Source organism: Cyprinus carpio, chromosome A7 (assembly GCF_018340385.1).
Source record: "Cyprinus carpio isolate SPL01 chromosome A7, ASM1834038v1, whole genome shotgun sequence".
Taxonomy (NCBI): Eukaryota; Metazoa; Chordata; class Actinopteri; order Cypriniformes; family Cyprinidae; genus Cyprinus; species Cyprinus carpio.
This window is the reverse complement of record NC_056578.1, coordinates 18,568,791-18,587,768: the sequence shown is the minus strand read 5'-3', so window position 1 is coordinate 18,587,768 and position 18,978 is coordinate 18,568,791. Positions and strand designations below refer to the sequence as shown.

Here is an 18,978-nt window from a genome sequence, read left to right as displayed (position 1 = left end):
ACAAAACAAAAAAACTAAAATTAAACTAAAAGGCCTTTTACTTGCTAAAAAAGTACAACCTATCAATCAGATGTCAAAGGCATGTAGTAAATTGTGTACAACAGGTATTTTAGCAAAGTTTTGTTTATGTTAATTATTTGGAGGCCTTTGAGAAATTTGTATATAAAATATGATAGAGTACGATTTCTGTGGTTAAGATCTATTTAGGCTGTGTGTGAGGTTTGAACTTGAAACATGTTGATGGATGCATGTTGGCTGCTGAATTCGTAGCTTTGTGCATTATCTGTAGTCACAAGTAGGGCAGCAGGCATGTCTGGGGTATTTTAGTAATATCAATAATACTTTATTTGTCCCTATTAAGGGAAATTTGTTTTGGGCAATAAACATAGACTGCAAAACAAGATACCTGCATCAGTAACAGTCACATACTCATACACAAGACAGATTCAGTCTGATGGCCTGTGACACAGAATGAGAGACATTTTTTGTTCATGCTTCTTTATCAGCCAGCTGCAGAAATAATTTTCACTGGCATACTTATTTTCTGGCACATATTTGTGTGTGTGTGCCCTCCAGTGGATCACATATACTCTGTGGAAGTGGGTGGGAATGAGACACAGGTGACTCTAAAGGATCTGAAACCAAATCAAACATACCAGCTCCGGATTGCGGCGGGAACACGAGCTGGGTTTAGTCAGTCTTCTGAGTGGGCCTCGCACCACACACCAAACCTTACTCAGGGTGAGTGAACACAAACACGCACATATAACCAAATGTACTATATGCACACTGATACCAGTTTCAACTCGCACAAGGTTAAACTTATATGCAGTGGCGCCTCCAAGGGGCGGCCGGTGGGCCGTTGATCCCCCTAGAACAACACTGGCCACCCCACTGGTCTTGCAGTCACCAAGACTATACATTTTTGTTTTAACTTCAGACTAAATAGTGATTATAATGTCTATGTGAGTAATCAGACATGGGACAAACACTATACCTAGTGTTCATGAGAGGAATATTTTAAATTTTAAAAAAGGAAAAACTCATATGTCACAACATCCTTTATTTCCCTAATAATATATATATATATATATATATTTTTTTTAATATAGTTTAGATCTTGTCTGCCCTGGTACCAAGTTCAAATCTATATTCAAGTACAAAGTCCTAAATACACTGCTGTTCATGGCTGCATTTTTTTAAAATCGAATGACAATAAAAACTGTAAAATGTTATTACAAAATAGTAATAATAATAATAATGTTTTCTATTCTAATATATTTTGAAATGTCATTTATTCCTGTGATGGTAAAGCTGAATTTTCAGCAGTCATTACTCCAGTCTTTATGATCTTTGCAAAATCATTCTACAGTAATATGCTGCTTTAACATAATAAATGCATTTACTGTCACTTTTGGTCAATTTAATGTGTCTTTGATAAATAAAAGTTGTTGTTTTTTGCCAAAAAAAATCATACTGTTCCCAAACTTTTGAACAGTAGTGGAGGTTATGCAAATTTTATCATAAAATCTGATGATGAATCTGTGTATCTTCTGTTCAGTCCATAGCCATTTTGAAGTCAAAAACTAATATTATTTTAATTTTGTCTCAAAAAATTCAATAAAGGAGATTATCTTTTAAGTAAACTTTGTGATTTTCCTATTATAAGCCATTGGCTATTCTTAAAGCCTAAATGAGAGATTAAACATGGGTAAATAAAATAATCTGATCATTTTGATCTACATGAGTTAAGGCAGTGGGATAAGCTTACAGGCTTCTTTATGGTTGTTTTAAATACCAGTTTAATTTGTATGCAGTTTTTAACATCCTTCATTAAAAATGTCCTGGAGGCACCACTGCTTATGTACAGCCCTGCTAGTGCACACACAAAACACTGCCATTCTCACCAACACCCTCTGTTGTCTTTCCCAGTGCTCTTTGCTCCCACTGAGCTCAAAGTGAGAGCCAAAATGCATTCCCTCCATGTCACATGGCAGCCACCGCCCAATCACACTCAGATCACCGGCTACAAGCTTTCCTGGCGGGAATTGGATGGAGAGGAGCTGGCCAATGAGGAGAAGCCTATGATCAATGAGCGGATTCAGCAGATCAAACTGAGGAAGAGAGTTAAACACCATGAGGTCACAGGACTTGGTGCGAGTTGAACAGTAGCTTTATTCACATAAACTATACTCTCGCATACAAATATACTAACTCGATTTCTAATAAAAAAAAAAGGGAAGGGAAAACTGAAGATCAGCTGGCTGTATTGCCTAATTGCCAACAGTCCAGTCTACACCAGGGTTATTATAGTTAACTAAGATTAAAACCATAAAAAAAATCATTATATATATGTGACCCTGGACCACAAAACCAGTCTTAAGTCGCTGGGATATATTTTTAGCAATAGCCAAAAAAAACATTGTATGGGTCAAAATTATCCATTTTTCTTTTATGCCAAAAATCATTAGGATATTAAGTAAAGATCATGTTCCATGAAGATATTTTGTAAATTTCCTACCGTAAATATATCAAACTTAATTTCTGATTAGTAATATGCATTAAGAATTCATTTGGACAACTTCAAAGGCGATTTTCTCAGTATTTAGATTTTTTTGCACCCTCAGATTCCAGATTTTCAAATAGTTGTATCTCAGCCAAATATTGTCTGATCCCAATAAACCATACATCAATGGAAAGCTTATTTATTTCAGATGTATAAATCAAAATTTTCGAAAAATTGACACTTAAGACTGGTTTTGTGGTCCAGGGTCACATGTGGTCTTATTTATATAGTGTGTGTATGTGTACATTTCAAAGCAATATTTTTCATTTTCATCTAGTACTAAAATACCTAAAACTAAAATAAAACATTTATAAAAAATATATATTTAAAAAACCAAAATGATAAAAAATGTTTTACTAAAATGAAATTGTAAAATTACACAAATTATTCGAATTATTATATGTCAGTTATTCATCTCATTGATACTAAAATCACACACTGGTCTACACCAGCTTGAATGCAAAATGCTTTGCAGTATGTCCATGTGATTGTTTTATTTGTCTGATTGTTTCAGCTCCTGATGGGCTGTATGAGGTGAAGGTTTGGGCGTTTAATAAACAGACAGAGGGATATCCTGCTGTCTGGAAGGGCAGAACAGAGAAGCTCACACGAGGTGCGTATGCATGGTTGTGATGAGATCAGATCACATCTAGCTGTCCTGTAGACTGAAATGGGAGTACATTTGTGCATATGTGTATTGTTTTTTTAGTGAGGACAACAGACTCTCTCCCACCATTGCCACCCATCAGCGTCAGAGCTCGTGCAAACAGTTCCACTTCTATCTGGCTCCGCTGGGAGAAACCACACTTTAGCAATGTGCGAATCATCAACTACACTATACGCTGCAGCCCCGCAGGAATACGCAATGCATCGCTGGTCTCATACTATACCAGGTACCAGGCATATACATAAACGTGTTCATGCTTAGACAGAATATAAACAATCATTGTGAATAATAATAAGCTCTAAAGGCACATATACATTTATCGCCACATTGAGAATACATTTACCAAAAGCCATTAATGAAAATTGCACATTTTCTTTTTCATTATTTTAGTGAATTTTAAGTAAATATTGTGTGTTAGATATTTAATAGCATTTCCTCTTGCTACATATTATATTTATGATATTTGACAGACTGATCAAAAATTGACATTTATAATTTTTACAATCAATTCTGTTCATAAAAGAATCCCAGAAAAATATTAAGCAGCACAACTGTTTTCAACATTGATAATAATAACTAATGTTTCTTGAGCACCAAATCAGCATATTAGAATTATTTCTGAAAAATCATGTGATGCTGAAGACTGGAGTAATGGCTGCTGAAAATTCAGCTTTTTATTTATTTTAAAATATATTCGAATATAATTATTTTTCTATTTAGTGTTAATTATTTATATTTAATTTATATATATTTTTTTTTTATTTTGTGAAATTGTAATAATTTTCACAATATGAATGCTTTACTGTATTTTTGATTAAATAAATTCAATGCAAACATTGCATTTTTTTAATGATTTGATGATAGCAACATTGACTGTTTAGTAATCCCTTCTCAGTCAACCAGTCCTCTGACTGTATTTCTCTGTATCTTACTGTATTTCAGCTCTTCTCAGGAGATTTTACTGGAATCACTGAAGCCCTTCACAAGCTATGAAATTGCTGTGCAGTCTAACGGAGCTGATATGAGTGGCCCTTTCAGCAGCACAGTGGAAGAACCCACACTTCCAGACAGTGAGTACAGCCCCTTTCAGTGCTGTAAAAGAACCTTTCTACCTAATATATGTGGAAAAGAAAGTTTTATAGAGTGTGAATTATATGGAGTATGATCTTTTATTCTCTTTTTTTTTTAACTGAGTTTCTTTTCTGGAAAATCTGGCAGAGTTCACACTGACTTGAGTTTGTTCGTGTGTGAGCGAGAGCTCTAATTATTGTGTGTACACAAGCGTGAGTGTCTGTAGGGGTTTTTTTTGAGTGGGAAGTGATGAATAAATATGTATTTGTGAGTGTACTGCAAGTGTGTGAGTTGTGTGGGTCAGTGTGTTTGTGTTAGGTTAACAGTTAGAGGATTAATAGGGAGAGGCGTAAGGAGATAATTGGCTTTAATTAAAAGCCCAGATGGAATTTGCTCCTCTTGTTGGCCAAGAGTCTTTCAGCTTGTCAGTCAGTCTAGCCAAGTGATGCCAGGGAGGGGCATGTTGCCACAGCAATTTAGTGTCAGACCAACTGAGAGGAGCTTTATCTACTCTTGAGGGGGGAGAAAGAGTGGGCACTTCAAAAACGAGACCTTTCCCTCTTAAAAAAAATGATTTTATACTTGTGGTATCTCCTTAACTCCCAGACTGCATGTGCTGTGACCATTATAACATCATCATATAACTTTAATAAGCTACACCTTTAAAAGAAACACACAATTATTTTTTAGTATTATATTAGTGAATTCAGAGTACACTTGAAAACAGAGTCCCATGTCATTTTTGAAAGTACTGTATCTTAAAGTACCAGCTTATTACTATTCAGTACCAGTAAAAACCATGGTAAATGCCACAGTACTTTAAGTATGAGTAATCTAAAATACTTTTTTTAAACATATTCATTTTAAAGATTGTGGCTAATTCAAAACGATTCAAAATAAAAACTTTCTTAATATGATTCTCTTTTCCTTTTTTGGTTTCCTGTGTTTTGGGTATAATGTGTGTTTTTTACTGCAGGACCCTCCTCTCCTCCTCTGGATATGCAGTTGAGTGCGCTGGATTCATACTCTGTTCTTGTGAGCTGGCGCCCTCCACTGGAGCCAAATGGTGTCATTTTGTCCTACTGGATCCTCTACACTGGCAACATCAGCCATCCAGATCACCTGTGGATACACCTCACACATGACGGTAAATCTACAAACACACACACAAACAAAAAGCAGATGGTGTTGCATGTCTTATAAGAATTGTTATTGTCTCCCTTATAAATCTCTCTCTGCCTAACTCTCTTTCCTCAGGTTCTGTTAACAGTGCAGAGGTCCAAGGCCTGATGAGTGGGATGCGTTATTATTTTAAGATGGGGGCCTGCACTGAAGTTGGGGTGGGACCATATTCACCTGTGAAGGATGTCTTAACTCCTCCAAAGAAATATGGTGTGTATGTGTATGATTCATGTGTATGATTTTTTTTTTTTTTTTTTAAGGGTGTCTACGAATTTTATTCTTCAAGATTTATATTATGCTTCTGTGGCCACCATTTACTTGGTACTTTGCAGTATTGCTTTGGCTAGTTTAATTTATTTAATGTGTAGATCCACTAAAGCATTTTATACGATTTCCACTTTTAAAAGCAATACGTAATGAAAAAACACCCTGAAGTTTTTTTTAATTACAGGTGAGTTTTTACCTCTGATGTAAATGGGTACACTATTGTTCAAAAGTTTGGGGTCAGAAAGAAAAAAATAAATATATATATATACATATGTATATAATTATATACATATATATATATATATATATATATATATATATATATATATACATTTTATTCAGCATTAAATTGATCAAAAGTAGCAATAAAGAAATGTATAATATTAAAAGATTTCTGTTTCAAATAAATGCCATTCTTTTCAAAACATTTTACTGTATTTTTGATCAAATGCATCCTTGGTGAGCATAAGAGATACATTTAAAAAAAAAAAAAAAAAACGGTGACCATTTGTAAGGTAAGTAGACCTTTATAGAGAGAGAGAGATTCTGCAAACCACCACAAATATATTCAATGGAAGCATAAAAGAATCAGCATCCCATAGTTACTAACTGAAACCTCATAATCTTTACGTTAATGTGATATATTTATACATTTATGTTACATTTGTACTTGTGCTTTTGGTAGACTCTTTTATCCAATGCGGCATACACCTCATTCAAGGTATACAATCAACTGAATCAAACCCATGGCCTTGCAGTACTCTTTGAGCTAGAGAAAACTTGGCTGATATGTGAACATTTGCAGTCAAAGAAGCATATACTGTAGCTCAAAAACATGAACCTGCAAGTAGCACTGATTTGTGCTTCTATGTATCTTTATGTGTATATAATGTTTTTCTATTGCTTTGGCAATAGATAATGCCAGTTAAGTTTCTCTGAATCTGCATGAAACATCACAGGTGTGTGTGTGTGTGTGTGTGTGTGTGTGTGTGTGTGTGTGTGTGTGTGTGTGTGTGTGTGTGTGTGTGTGTGTGTGTGTGTGTGTGTGTGTGTGTGTGTGTTTGTGTGTGTGTGTGTGTGTGTGTGTGTGTGTGTGTGTGTGTGTGTGTGTGTGTGTGTGTGTGTGTGTGTGTGTGTGAAGACTGCCATCTGCCTCTGCCCATCACTGACACTCAATTAATAGCACTCCCACAGGGAGTGTGAAGTGATTCAGTCCAGCCTCATACACACACACACTGTCTGTGGGGAGTTGGCCACAGAAATTCACAGACTTACATACACCAGTCCTAAAATGATTTATAATTAAAATAACACATTGTGTTGTAATTAGTATATCATTATTATCCTTAAGTACGATTTAGTTGCATTGAATTACTATAAAGTTAAATTATGTATAATTACTTGATGACTGATTTGTACACTTCTCTCGTGCATTCTCTCTCTCTCTCTCTCTCTCTCTCTCTCTCTCTCTCTCTCTCTCTCTCTCTCTCTCTCTCTCTCTCTCTGTCACTCTCCTACAGAGCTGGATATCCATGCTGTGACTGGTATCATAGTTGGAGTGTGTGTTGGTCTGCTCTGCATCCTACTCTGCATGTGTGTCAGTTTCCGCAATGGAAAAACACGGTATGCGCCTCTTCAAACTTTGAAAGATCCATGAGCTAAGATCATTTCATTGGTTATAAATGATTCACCCAAAATTTAAAATGCTGTCATTGTTCATCTGTATGACTTTCTTTATTGTGCAGAACAAAAAATATATTTTTAAGAATGTTTCTTCTGCTTTTGTTCATACATACAATGAAAGTCACTGGTGTTTGGAATAAATAAATAAATAAATATTATTATAATTAATAAATGATGAAACTACTACAATTCTTTTTCTGTTATTGAAATAAAGCTGAAATAAATAAAAAAATATATATTAAATAAAAATGAAATATTGCCTTGACAACTAATTGACGTTAACAGAAACTAAAATAAAAAGAAGCAATATAGAAATATAATAAATTATAAAAATGATAACGCGTGTGACAAAATTTGAACTAAAATGAATATTAAATATAAAAAATAATAATAATAAATGCTATAATAATATATAAATAATACTATCACACTCTGTATCAGAGAATTGGGACCCACTGAAACATTTTTTTTTTTTTTACATGTATTTTAATTTTATAGATGAACTATTCCTTATACATACAAAAACAATGCAACAGTCACAGTTTAGGTAGAAATCTGTTTTCCCCCCAAAGGCTTTTAATGACAAACGAGCTGCAGTAAAAAGCCTCCCCAAATTATATTCAAATTTTGAAAGTTTCAAGGACCTTTTGGAAGTTACTTCAATCTGGAATGAGACATGGGTGAATAACAACACTCAATCACACAGCGTGTGTGCAAGCGTATGTGTGTCTGAAGCAGATGTGGCAGATGTGCGGTATTGAGAGCTGAATGACAGAGAGTCATGGCTGATTGCTCTCGCTCTGTTAGAGCTCTGCTGGTTTAATGAACATCCACAGAGGCAGATTGAGTCTGCTGGGCTTTTGCATTTAGAGAATGAGAGAACCAAACTCATTTCACCTTCTTCTGAGATTTGTGGTCAGCTGCAGTGATTACTGGTTAACAGAGTATGAATAAAGCATAGTGTCTCCCATGGGCATCGCTAGGCCATTTTATAGGGGCTAAAATGACTACTCAGCCCCCCCTAAAATTTTGCAATTAGCTCCATAAACTGTACACGAATTTGTGATCGCATCAGTCCCCATTAAATTTCATATGAAAATGGTTGCAGACTTCGATCGGCTCCTCCCGGTCTTTCAGCGCGTTCTTTTTCTATCCGCAGAGTGAAAAATAGAGGACATTTGTGTGTGTGTTTAATGATAGATTGTTATAATATCTGCATCTGTGCAGTTCTGTTCTTTGTCATAAAGTTTACAAAAAAATATATCGGTTCCCCATCTACTGTACCCTAAGTTTTTCGCTGCGGTCACCCCTCATCACACCACAGCTGTTTCCTCAAGTGAAAATGAAGCACATATGAATGCATATTTTATAAAACAATCATGTTGCCTTTTTCATTTGAAAATTTTACTTTCAATGTAATACATTTTCCAGTGCATGTGGCAAAGAGGTTTGCATACTTGAGCTAAGGAAAGAGGGTTGTACTAGAAATGCAAACAATAAAAAATTTTTGTGTGTACAGTAAACGTGTGTGTGTGTGAGAGAGAGAGAGAGAGATCATGAAGACTTGTATTTGGCTTATTCAGTTATATGTTATACCTATCTATGCAATAGAGTGGAATACTGCACTTTTTGGTATATAAATTTAGCATACCACCACTATTAGTCAAACATTTTTTATTATATATATTCCATGGTTTGTCTGAATAATGGATTCTGATTGGCTGGCAGGTATGGAGTAGAAACGTTTAACGCACAGGTAGTTCCAAGTCAGTTTAATCACCGTTCTATATTAATGCGCTGCTTTAAACGATGCAAACTGACCAACACACATCACTCGCCTCGCACACACACACACATACACAGAGAGAGAGAGAGATCGCAGATTGTGCTGCACACACACATAAACTTGTTGTCAACGCTTCCTCTCGATTTTTATTAATAAAATAGACTAGATACTAGATTGCTTCATGATATTCCTCAGCAACGATGGTAAAATGGCTGTTTTTGAGGTAACTGTTTGTAGAGAGAGAAGCGCAGACGCAGCACGCACACACAACTGTCATCTCTCTCTAGCTCTCGCTCTCTCTCGAGCGATAATTAATTGAAATACATGCTATAATTCATACAAATGAATGTGATCTTACGCACTATTTCATCTCTGTGTCTGATTTGAAGCTGACAGAATGTTAGCGCTAACATGCTGTAACTGATGAAAATAACTGTCATTTTTACCCATTGGGTCAAATATTTCACTGTAAAGAGCAATACTAGTTTTAACTTGTCTATAACTTGGTAAATGACCATGGAATAAGCGGGATAATCAATGGCTAGCCTTGCATTAAAGGATTTTAAATACACTTTGCAGAGCTTTGCATCAGGCAGTTCTTTGCCTGCACGTCGTGCATTTAAAATCCTTTAATGCACTGCTAGCCGTTGATTATCCCTCACATATATATTATACCCTCACTGGGGCCTGAGCCCCCCTAAAATGAAAATCCTAGAATGGCCCATGGTGTCTCCATTATACATGTGTGACCTTTACATTTTAAAGTTTTTGCATAAGTACACATTGATATTAATGTGAGGTGGGGAATTTGACAAGCTATGTGAGGCCGAGATATTATGCACTCATCAGACTCTTGGCTAAGGAGTCCAGCTGTGAAATTGCGACCAAGCTCATTAGATAAAATGACTGGTTCTTTAACATTCACCCTGAACAGTAAATGTATATAGAAGGGAAGAAAAGACAGGTTATATTTCTGAAAATTAGGAATATCCTATATGTCTCTGAAAGCAGTAAGATTTTCTTTTGTTTGTTTTTGTTTTTTTGAGGGGGCGGGGGGCTGTTGGTACGGTTTTGCGTGGCAGGGCGTTGTCAAGGATTTCACTGTAGCATACACTGTTCCTGTTTTCAAGAACATACACCATAATCATTTAACAATAAGTGTTTCAAACCAACCAAGCAATATCCTTCATAATGTCACAGATAGGAATACACTGGTAATTTAAGCAAATACATTTAGATTTAACAAGACTTTTAACCAAAACAACATAAATATATACACTGTACTGTATATACTGTGTACACTGCTTTTCAAAAGTTTGGCATCCGTAATATTTTTTTATTCATTTAGAAAAAACAAGTTTCTTATGCTTACCAAGTCTGCATTTATTGGATAAAAAAAAGTAAAAAAATATTTAAGTGCATGTTGTGAAATAATATTACATTTTAAAATATGTTTTCTGTGTTAATATACAGTATGTCATCCTTTCTGTGAAATCCAGGCTAAAGTCTCAAAATCTAATTATGAGGAGATAAACATCAAAGTTTGATTTCAACTATTAATTTCAGTATGATTTCAATCTTTGACATGGCCTTACTCAGTCAATATTAAAGATATAAAGGTTATATTTTCACAGAATGTTCTACATCTTTATGAAGGATGATTATATGTAGAAAACAGTAAATCACAAAAAAATAAAAAATAAATAAATGACTTCAGATGTGTTTTCACAGGCAGGGTCACATTTTTTTAAATGTTATTTTGCCTGTGATAGTAATGCCTGTGAGCAGCCATTACTAATATACTGATTTGTTGCTCTTTTTTTAAATTAACATATACATTAACTTTAACTTATACAAAAGAGTTTTTTTCTTCTTCTTCAGAATAGGATTTTTCAGAATAACTGAGGGCCGTAATTCAGAGTCTATGGTACCTAACCTGATCACATCTCTTTAAAAACTAATGAGGAATCTTTGAACTGTTTCAATAGTTTATAGAAATTGTCGAGAACCTTGAAAGCTTCTGTGACAGCCTTCAGCTTTAGATATTTAGATAATATTTATTAGAACTAAAAAACGTATCGTCGATGACAAATTTGAAAATGGCCTTGGCAATATATTGGTCAAACTTTTAAATGTTACCCCCTATTACATTTATACCAGAGAGACGTGCCTCAGGTCATGCATTCATTTGCTGAAGCTTTATGGAAGTGTACACCACTTAACTTAGCATTATAAATAAAGATGGTAAGTGATATTTAATGATCGTCCTCTCTGTCACTTTTAGCGATGTGTCTGGTGGACTTGACTCAAGTTCTTTGAGTCCTCAGTACAGGAAGGGTGCCCGTCCAGTGCCTGCTACTGCGCCTGACTGCAGTGACTGCCATGAGTTGGAAACCCTCATGCCCTCTAGTGCACAAGACCCCAACAAACCCCTCACAGACCTCACCGAGCAACAGAGTCTCATGGGTAACATAGAAGGGGCTGACGATGGCCTTGAAGAATCCAAGGTGAGCATTGTCATATACTCTAGTTAACTGTGCCAGCATCTACAGTACACTAATTTGATGTTCACTGAACGATACAACCATTTTCCCAACTATGCATCCTTGTTGGCAAGAAGGTTCCTATCAGCCAATGAGATTGGAGGGATAGGAAAAAGGTTTGGTTTTGTTTGGGATAGGACTGTGTTGTTTGATAAACATATTCCAAGACCAACAAAAGATGTTGATCTATGAAAATGTTTTCATATTTTAGTATTTTCAGTCTGTCGGTTTCCTCTTTCTGCTCCAAATTCAGCCAGCCTGGAATGGATCCGTTAGTCGGAACTGGGCCAATAGGATCACCAGATACAGAGATACTATAACTGAGGATTCTTCTGCTCTCATTAATGGAGCTCTTGAGGGACTACCGTCAGAGAACAATAAGGTAAGGAGTGTAGAAATAACCATGAATGTTGGGGTGTGACAAAGGCAGTATAGAAATACAGAAGTCGCATAACAGATTTTTGATCTTTATCTTATGAAATCACGTAATCTGCTTGTGTGTTTATGAATGTGTGTGATGGGGGATGGGGCTGATGGATTGTGCCTCACACAGACAGGAAATGTACAGAGAATGTAATTACCATTAAGAAGACAGTGGGGAAGTCAGCTAATTAGCATGTGACACTTGAAATGAAAAGCTGATGTCTGCATACCATTTACCAATTACTGCCCTTCCGAAAGCTCCTCAGATATAGAAGCAGCAGGAAGCTTACTCATAAAATTACACCTTTATCCATCTCTCCTCCTCATATTGCCATCATTTTATTTCCTTGTTGACATTTTTAAAAATCTGTTTTCCAATTCTTATGATGGAACTGTGCTGAACTGTACTGCACAAAATCATTAACATTTTAGATTGTGATCTTCCACCTTCCATACCCACAATGTCCAATTTTCACCCCATAATTTAATGTTTATATTAGACTATACATTGATTTAGTGCGATTAATTGAAGAAACTACATTCAGCTTGGCATGGTGTCTTTAGTATGTGGCATTTATGGTGTAAGAAACTAAAAAAAGCACAATGGAAATGAATTAAAAAATAAATTTATAAATCAAATACACAAAAAAAATCGACACTATCGTTCAAACGTTGGGGCCAGTATGATTTTTTTTTCTTTTTTTTTTTTTTTTTCAAAAGCAATACTTTAATTTAGTAAAGATACATTAAATTGGTTCAAAGTTACAGTATAGACATTTATGCTGTTACAAAGATGATAATCATTTGACCGTGTTCAAATCACAAAAATATTAAGTGTTCAGCTTTGCCATCAAATTAATAAATTACATTTTAAAATATGCTCAATATATATATTATAAATAAGTATATATAAATAAGTTATTTAGAATTGTAATATTATTCCACAAAATGACTGCTTTACTGTGATTTTGATCAGTTTAATGCAGGCTAGGTGAGCATAAGACATTAACAAAACATTAAAAAATATTACCAACCCCAAACTTTTGAACTGTATAGTGTAAAATATAATAATATCATGTCCTTAAATTTGAGAGCTTTTTTTCAGTAAATATCGATAAATAATTCACTGTGATTAAATTAATTAATTTGAATATCATGCAATTTATTTGATGAAACACTGTTAAAGTCAAAGTCTTCCTACATACATGTATTTTATTGTAAGTCTTCCTACATACATATTGATCATACAACTCTTAATCCTTATAAAGAGGTCTGTTGACTATTATACATAAACTATTCCAACATTTAAAAAAAAGGACTAGAAGCATATTAGGAATTTTTAAAAAATATAACCCAGTTTGAAGAGTTGTTTTTTTTTTTGTGATGTGCTGTATTTGCAGAGCGGGCACGTGGAGAGGCTGTATTCCCTCAGCAAGAACCAGGTGGAGGCTGAAGTCATCGTGCATTCACAGCTGTCTAACACGACGGTTGACCAGGGTCCACAAAGCGACATGGAGCTCTCTTTGGAGACTCCATTTTCCAAGCACCCATCTCCTGGAGAGAAGGCAACTCCCACATCAAACCCACATCCAACTTATGCTCACAGCAAGAACAACCATGAAACTCAATCTCCATCTCCAGCCCCCAGCACTCACATCTCAGAAGTACTGTCCAATCACAATGGACCATTTGAAAGTGGACTCAGCCAGCCGACAGTGGGCAGTGCCAAAAACCAAGGTGTGGGGCTTACTAATGGCTTCCATTCATCCAAACCCCTTTGTCCAAAGGCAGAGACCCTGGAGAATGGGGTCCACAGGCTGTGCCCTACAGGAAAGGTTCTGCCCTCACCAGGTCTCCCCGCCTCCCCCTCATCCCTTGCCAGCTCTGGCCTTGTCCACTCTACCTCAGGGGTGCATAACTATGTGTACCCCTAAGCTGGAAGGAGGAAAAGTGTAATAAATGATGTTCCTAAAGTTCTAGGACAGAGAAGGACAACAGAGTGGCACCTTCCTGCTGGAGAAGTTGATATTTTCTCATAGCCACGCACGCCTCTTCTCTTGGCTGTTTTATTGCAAACTTTTGGTTCCATTATTTTATATGTATGTACACATAGAATATTTTTTTTAGCACTAGTCTCCATGGAAATGCATTTTAGGGCATACCAGTGGTACACTTTAACCCCTCTTTGTGTGCATGTACGGAATGTGCTGAAGTGAAGTGGTTTATATGTTTACATGCACACGTGAAGTCAGAGGGTTCTTACACTGAGGTGAAGTCAAAGGACCCTGAAATCAGCCCTGCATATGGAAACAGAACTCATTCACAGGACGAACATCACGAGATCAGTGCCAATGGGTGAAGATCTTGTCAGAGAAGATAACCCTGCCACAAAGTACCACTTCCTGCTGTCTCAGGGTCACCACACATAAACGCAAACACATGGATATTGCGTATCCATCTATTCCAGGTTTAAAGGGATTGTTCACCCGTAAATGAACATTTTGTCATTTACTTTTGCTCGTGTTGCTCCAAACCTGTGCATGGACAAAAATGTTGTTGTTTTTTTCTGCAGAAGTAAGAAAATCATACAGGTGTGGAACAACTTGAGGTTGAGAAAATGATGACAGAATTTTCATTTTTGGGTAAACTGTCTCTGTAACTTGATCAGATCAGAGGTACATTTTCGCATACATACATAAGCAAACAAACCAGAATACAATACAAATAAAAACACACATTCCCTGACTGGAGCGTAGTGTCTCAGGAGTCTCAAATTTAAAGTGCATGTGTATATACACGGTTGCTGTATCAAATAAGAAAAAAGGAACAATACAAAAGGAACACTAAGAGTCCATATACATTTTCTGTCATTTCAACTCTGAGTGTACCTGTAAATACACATTGATTCATGCTCCAAGTTTTTCTCAGTCAACAGCACTACCTCATTTCTTTACAGGATTGTTTTTTTTCCTGTGTGATTTTATGAGTATAGTATAGGCGGATTTGAAGCCGTCTGATTCATAGCCTTTGGATAATAGCAGAATCTACTGCCCTTCTCACTCTGTGTCTGTATTCTTGTGTAACGGTTACTCAAACTTTCACCTGTGTGCAAGCATATGTCATCTGCTTGTGTAGTCCTTTGCTATGGAAAAAAAAGAAAAAAATGGGGTATAAACACAGTGGAAGGCAAACCACACGGTTAAAGATCTACCTGTTGACATGCCAGTCATCTCTTTTTCTCAGGAACTTCTACGCAGGGAGTCTGAGAAGAACATTTTCCGCCAAACTAGGAAATGGCCTCCATCTCTCAGAGGTCTTGTCCTGTACCTTATTCTTTGTCCTCAGGCCACGCGTCTGTCACCATTCAGAGTTCATCTGGAACTGTAAATAAATTTTATCCTCCATGCAAAATCGTTTTATTGCTGCTGAGAGCAGGATCTGTATCTGTTGCGCTTCCTTTTTATGCATTTTAAACGCTTATTTAAAGTAGTTTCTTTTATGTTAGCGCTGTTATATTGGAAGATAAACATCAACAAACTCTCAAAATCCTTCATGTCATTGACAGGACTGCCCATGATGCCACTCTCATTCTAGTCGAGCTCAGTCATTGCCACAGTTCAGCTGATTGTCTTTGTCTATTTCAATAACTTCACTGAATAGTGCTTTGGTGCTAGAGCAAGACTAGGTTACTTTTAAGATGGTCTTTTGAACATTCCAGTTTTTGTATGCGCAGCAGGCCAAACTCAGGGCTGATCATGTTGGAAATGAAGATGATGAATGTCTGAATTACTCTGGCTGCTTGTTTAATAATTACATTAAGTAAGCAACTCGCATGTCGTCTGTTGTCACACTTCTAGATGTATAGTGACCAGTCAACAACTCAACAACAAAAAGTCTTTAGCTTTAGACTCGGTGCTTTTACTGAGATTATAACATTTTTGTCCAATATGCTTCATGCCAGTTCTGTGTTAAAAGGATAGTAAACCTAAAACAGAAAATTTTGACATTATTCACTCATCCTCATGTCGTTCCAAACCTGTGTGAAGTACTGCTGCAAAAAGAAGATATTCTGAAGGAAGTTTCCTGAACAACATTGGTCCCCATGCAATGACTTTCATTGTGTGGACAAAAAATGTATATCTTCTTTTGTGTGCTAAATGGTCGCATCATTTAAATTTTTGGGTAAAAGATCCTTTCAAACGGCATAAATTAGTTTTTAATTTTCATAAACAGTTGTCACAAAAATAATTTTTGTTCTTTTCTGATATGTTTGATGTCACACATACAGTCTTAGCTTTGCTCCAGAGTCTTCTACATCAGATTATAGTGTTTAGCACGTCCCACCTTCAGCATTAGGAATGTGTGGGGGAAATAAACCTCTTGTTTTGTCTGAAATTAAGGAAATTGTGGTTTTGCCAGGGTCAGCAGATGTCTTGTCTCTCTCAGATATGCATTTTATTGTTCAGAATCAGCCCTTCAGGATAAGTTAATATTCAGATACCTCATTTGCTGCTTGTTAATTTAATTGCAGTTATATCTTCAACACGGTACAAATGTTTAAAGATTTAGTACTTTTGATCATCGTGTGTTTGGCAGCAGAGTTTTCTTAAACTGGATAAGTCGGTTGTCACATTTTACCTCATTTTGAAGCTTCAGACTGGTTTTTGCTCCACATGGTTGTCACTTATCTGGATAAATATTTGGCATATTGCAGAGGAGAGTAGCAAAATGCATGAAATGCGAGTTCAGATGTCAAGCCATACCTCTCAAAACAGACACATGGTGGCATATGGGCCATTTTTATACTGTGCGTGTAATCTGTGCTTATTGCTCAGGTGCCCTGTCTTTGCATAAAAACTCTGGAGGAATGCAACAGCTTACTCTGATGTAAAGCAAGTGTACACTGAAGTATAAAAACCTCACCTGTCCTCCTGGAAAATGAAGGCTTTTATGACATGGGAAAAGCAACAACAAATATTAAAACTGATGCACAGACATTTCTCAAAAGAAATCATGTATTCTAATGGCTGTTTTTTTCTGGTGCTTCGTGGTGACCTTTCTATTCTGGTGATGTAAGAATTCATCCTTTTTTGTACTTTCCCCACTCAACCAGCAGACCTGTGCTTTTCTGAGATTCTCAGCACACATACTGTGGACACATTTGTGTGACACCAGCAACAGTATGGTCTCTGACATCTGTCGATTAAATGTGAGAGACAACATCAGTCTCAGCACAAACACACAACTATGCCGACCCAGTATGATTACAGCATGTGTCCATCTGTTATTTGTTTGTATGCTCTCATGGCCTTCTTTTTAAAATCAGATCTAAAGATTGTAATGGTTTTAAGACACAGGTGAAGAGATTGAAGAATTCATTGACCATTTAGTTTCTATTTCTGAGATATGGTAATATTGTTTGACCCTCCCATAGAAATGTTATACTCTACTCTGTAGCTCGTTTTCTGCTCTGTGGCATTAGTTTTTCAAAATCAGAATACATAAGAAACTGTCAGTTTACTCACTAAGACTGAATCTAAACTTTTTAACTGGAACAAATGTGCCCTATGAATAACTGATGCGGTGAAATTATATCTGATGACTGATCAAATGTTGGTACTCAATTATATCATATACGTGAGCTGTGAAGTTTGATATCAGATGGAGGGATGCAATGGAGGACAATATGATATTATAATGTTTATGTTCCTCTGTCACTGTCTCTGTGAGATTTGCAGCAGTCTCTGCAAACTTGTACTATGTAAATAAACATCTTGATAACAAGAAGTTGTCTCATTTTTCTATACAGCTGATTCAAAGGCATACTGCATATATTTTCAATTATGAATTATGCACCTTCACAAGGATAGACCCTGTGAAATACATATTATTTACTTTTATAATCATAAGAGTTGAAATGACTTCCAAATTCACTTTTACAAGTAAATGTATCTAAATGTCACTAAAGGTGAGACACTAGCTATTCTTTCTTGAGATTTGTAATCCAAAACATTTACTTCACACAGAAACTTAAGAAAAGTGTGCAAGTGGATGTGGATGAGACTGAGTCTTTTTCACCCATGCACAGGCTCTATTATTTGTTACATGATTAAAATGACAATGATACTAAATAATATGCAGTACCTATAATATGAGTTAAATCAACACATTTCTGCTTTGGTGTCAATGAAGGGGTGCTTGAGCCTTACTGAAGGGGATGGAGGGGCTTTATAAGAAAAGATGTGGCAATCCTTGTTTACATCAAGCAACATAGCTATTGTATGCTGAACAGTCAATAGATGGCACTCTTTCATCGCTGTTGCCCTGAAATTTCAAGAAGTGTTAATTAGAAAATATTATTTATTGTAACAAACACAATTTCTAAATGATAATATTTTTAAACCTCGGGAAAATCTTCCTTTTTAGGCCCCTATATGTCTCTGTCCCAGAGATATTGGGATCTCAGTGCAGGTCCATGTCCAAATGGTTGCATCCTTTCTTTAAAAATAAAGGATTTAAACGTTTATGCAATTTTTGTTTTAAAAAATTTACAAAAGTCTAATTAAACACTCCTCTCACCTCAGTTAGCCTACTATTATTAGGCCTATCATCATCATCATCATCTTAGGTTAACTGTACTTCATTCCAACAGTATTTCTTATTTCTACATTTATTAATTCGTGCCTTTGTTCTGCTGTGGCCTCTTTATTATAAAATAATTTATAAGATAATAATTTTATGCCCTGCACACATACAGGCTACCGTTTTGTGCTCTCTGTTTGGAGACTGT

The 18,978-nt window shown here is 36.0% G+C and overlaps 1 protein-coding gene across 1 annotated transcript in view; it reads left to right on the top strand.

Annotated features, from left to right (window-relative positions):
* Positions 1–17,972, top strand: part of LOC109079510 (immunoglobulin superfamily DCC subclass member 4-like) — a 73,117-nt gene extending 55,145 nt beyond the window's left edge. The window contains exons 10-20 of the mRNA XM_042760099.1: positions 577–741; positions 1,933–2,154; positions 3,081–3,179; positions 3,276–3,459; positions 4,176–4,303; positions 5,281–5,451; positions 5,562–5,696; positions 7,274–7,376; positions 11,507–11,729; positions 12,019–12,147; positions 13,589–17,972. Coding sequence (XP_042616033.1) covers positions 577–741; positions 1,933–2,154; positions 3,081–3,179; positions 3,276–3,459; positions 4,176–4,303; positions 5,281–5,451; positions 5,562–5,696; positions 7,274–7,376; positions 11,507–11,729; positions 12,019–12,147; positions 13,589–14,122 — 2,093 coding nt within the window. The 3' untranslated portion in view covers positions 14,123–17,972. The remainder of the gene's footprint in view (positions 1–576; positions 742–1,932; positions 2,155–3,080; positions 3,180–3,275; positions 3,460–4,175; positions 4,304–5,280; positions 5,452–5,561; positions 5,697–7,273; positions 7,377–11,506; positions 11,730–12,018; positions 12,148–13,588) is intronic.
* Positions 17,973–18,978: the final 1,006 nt, after the last annotated feature.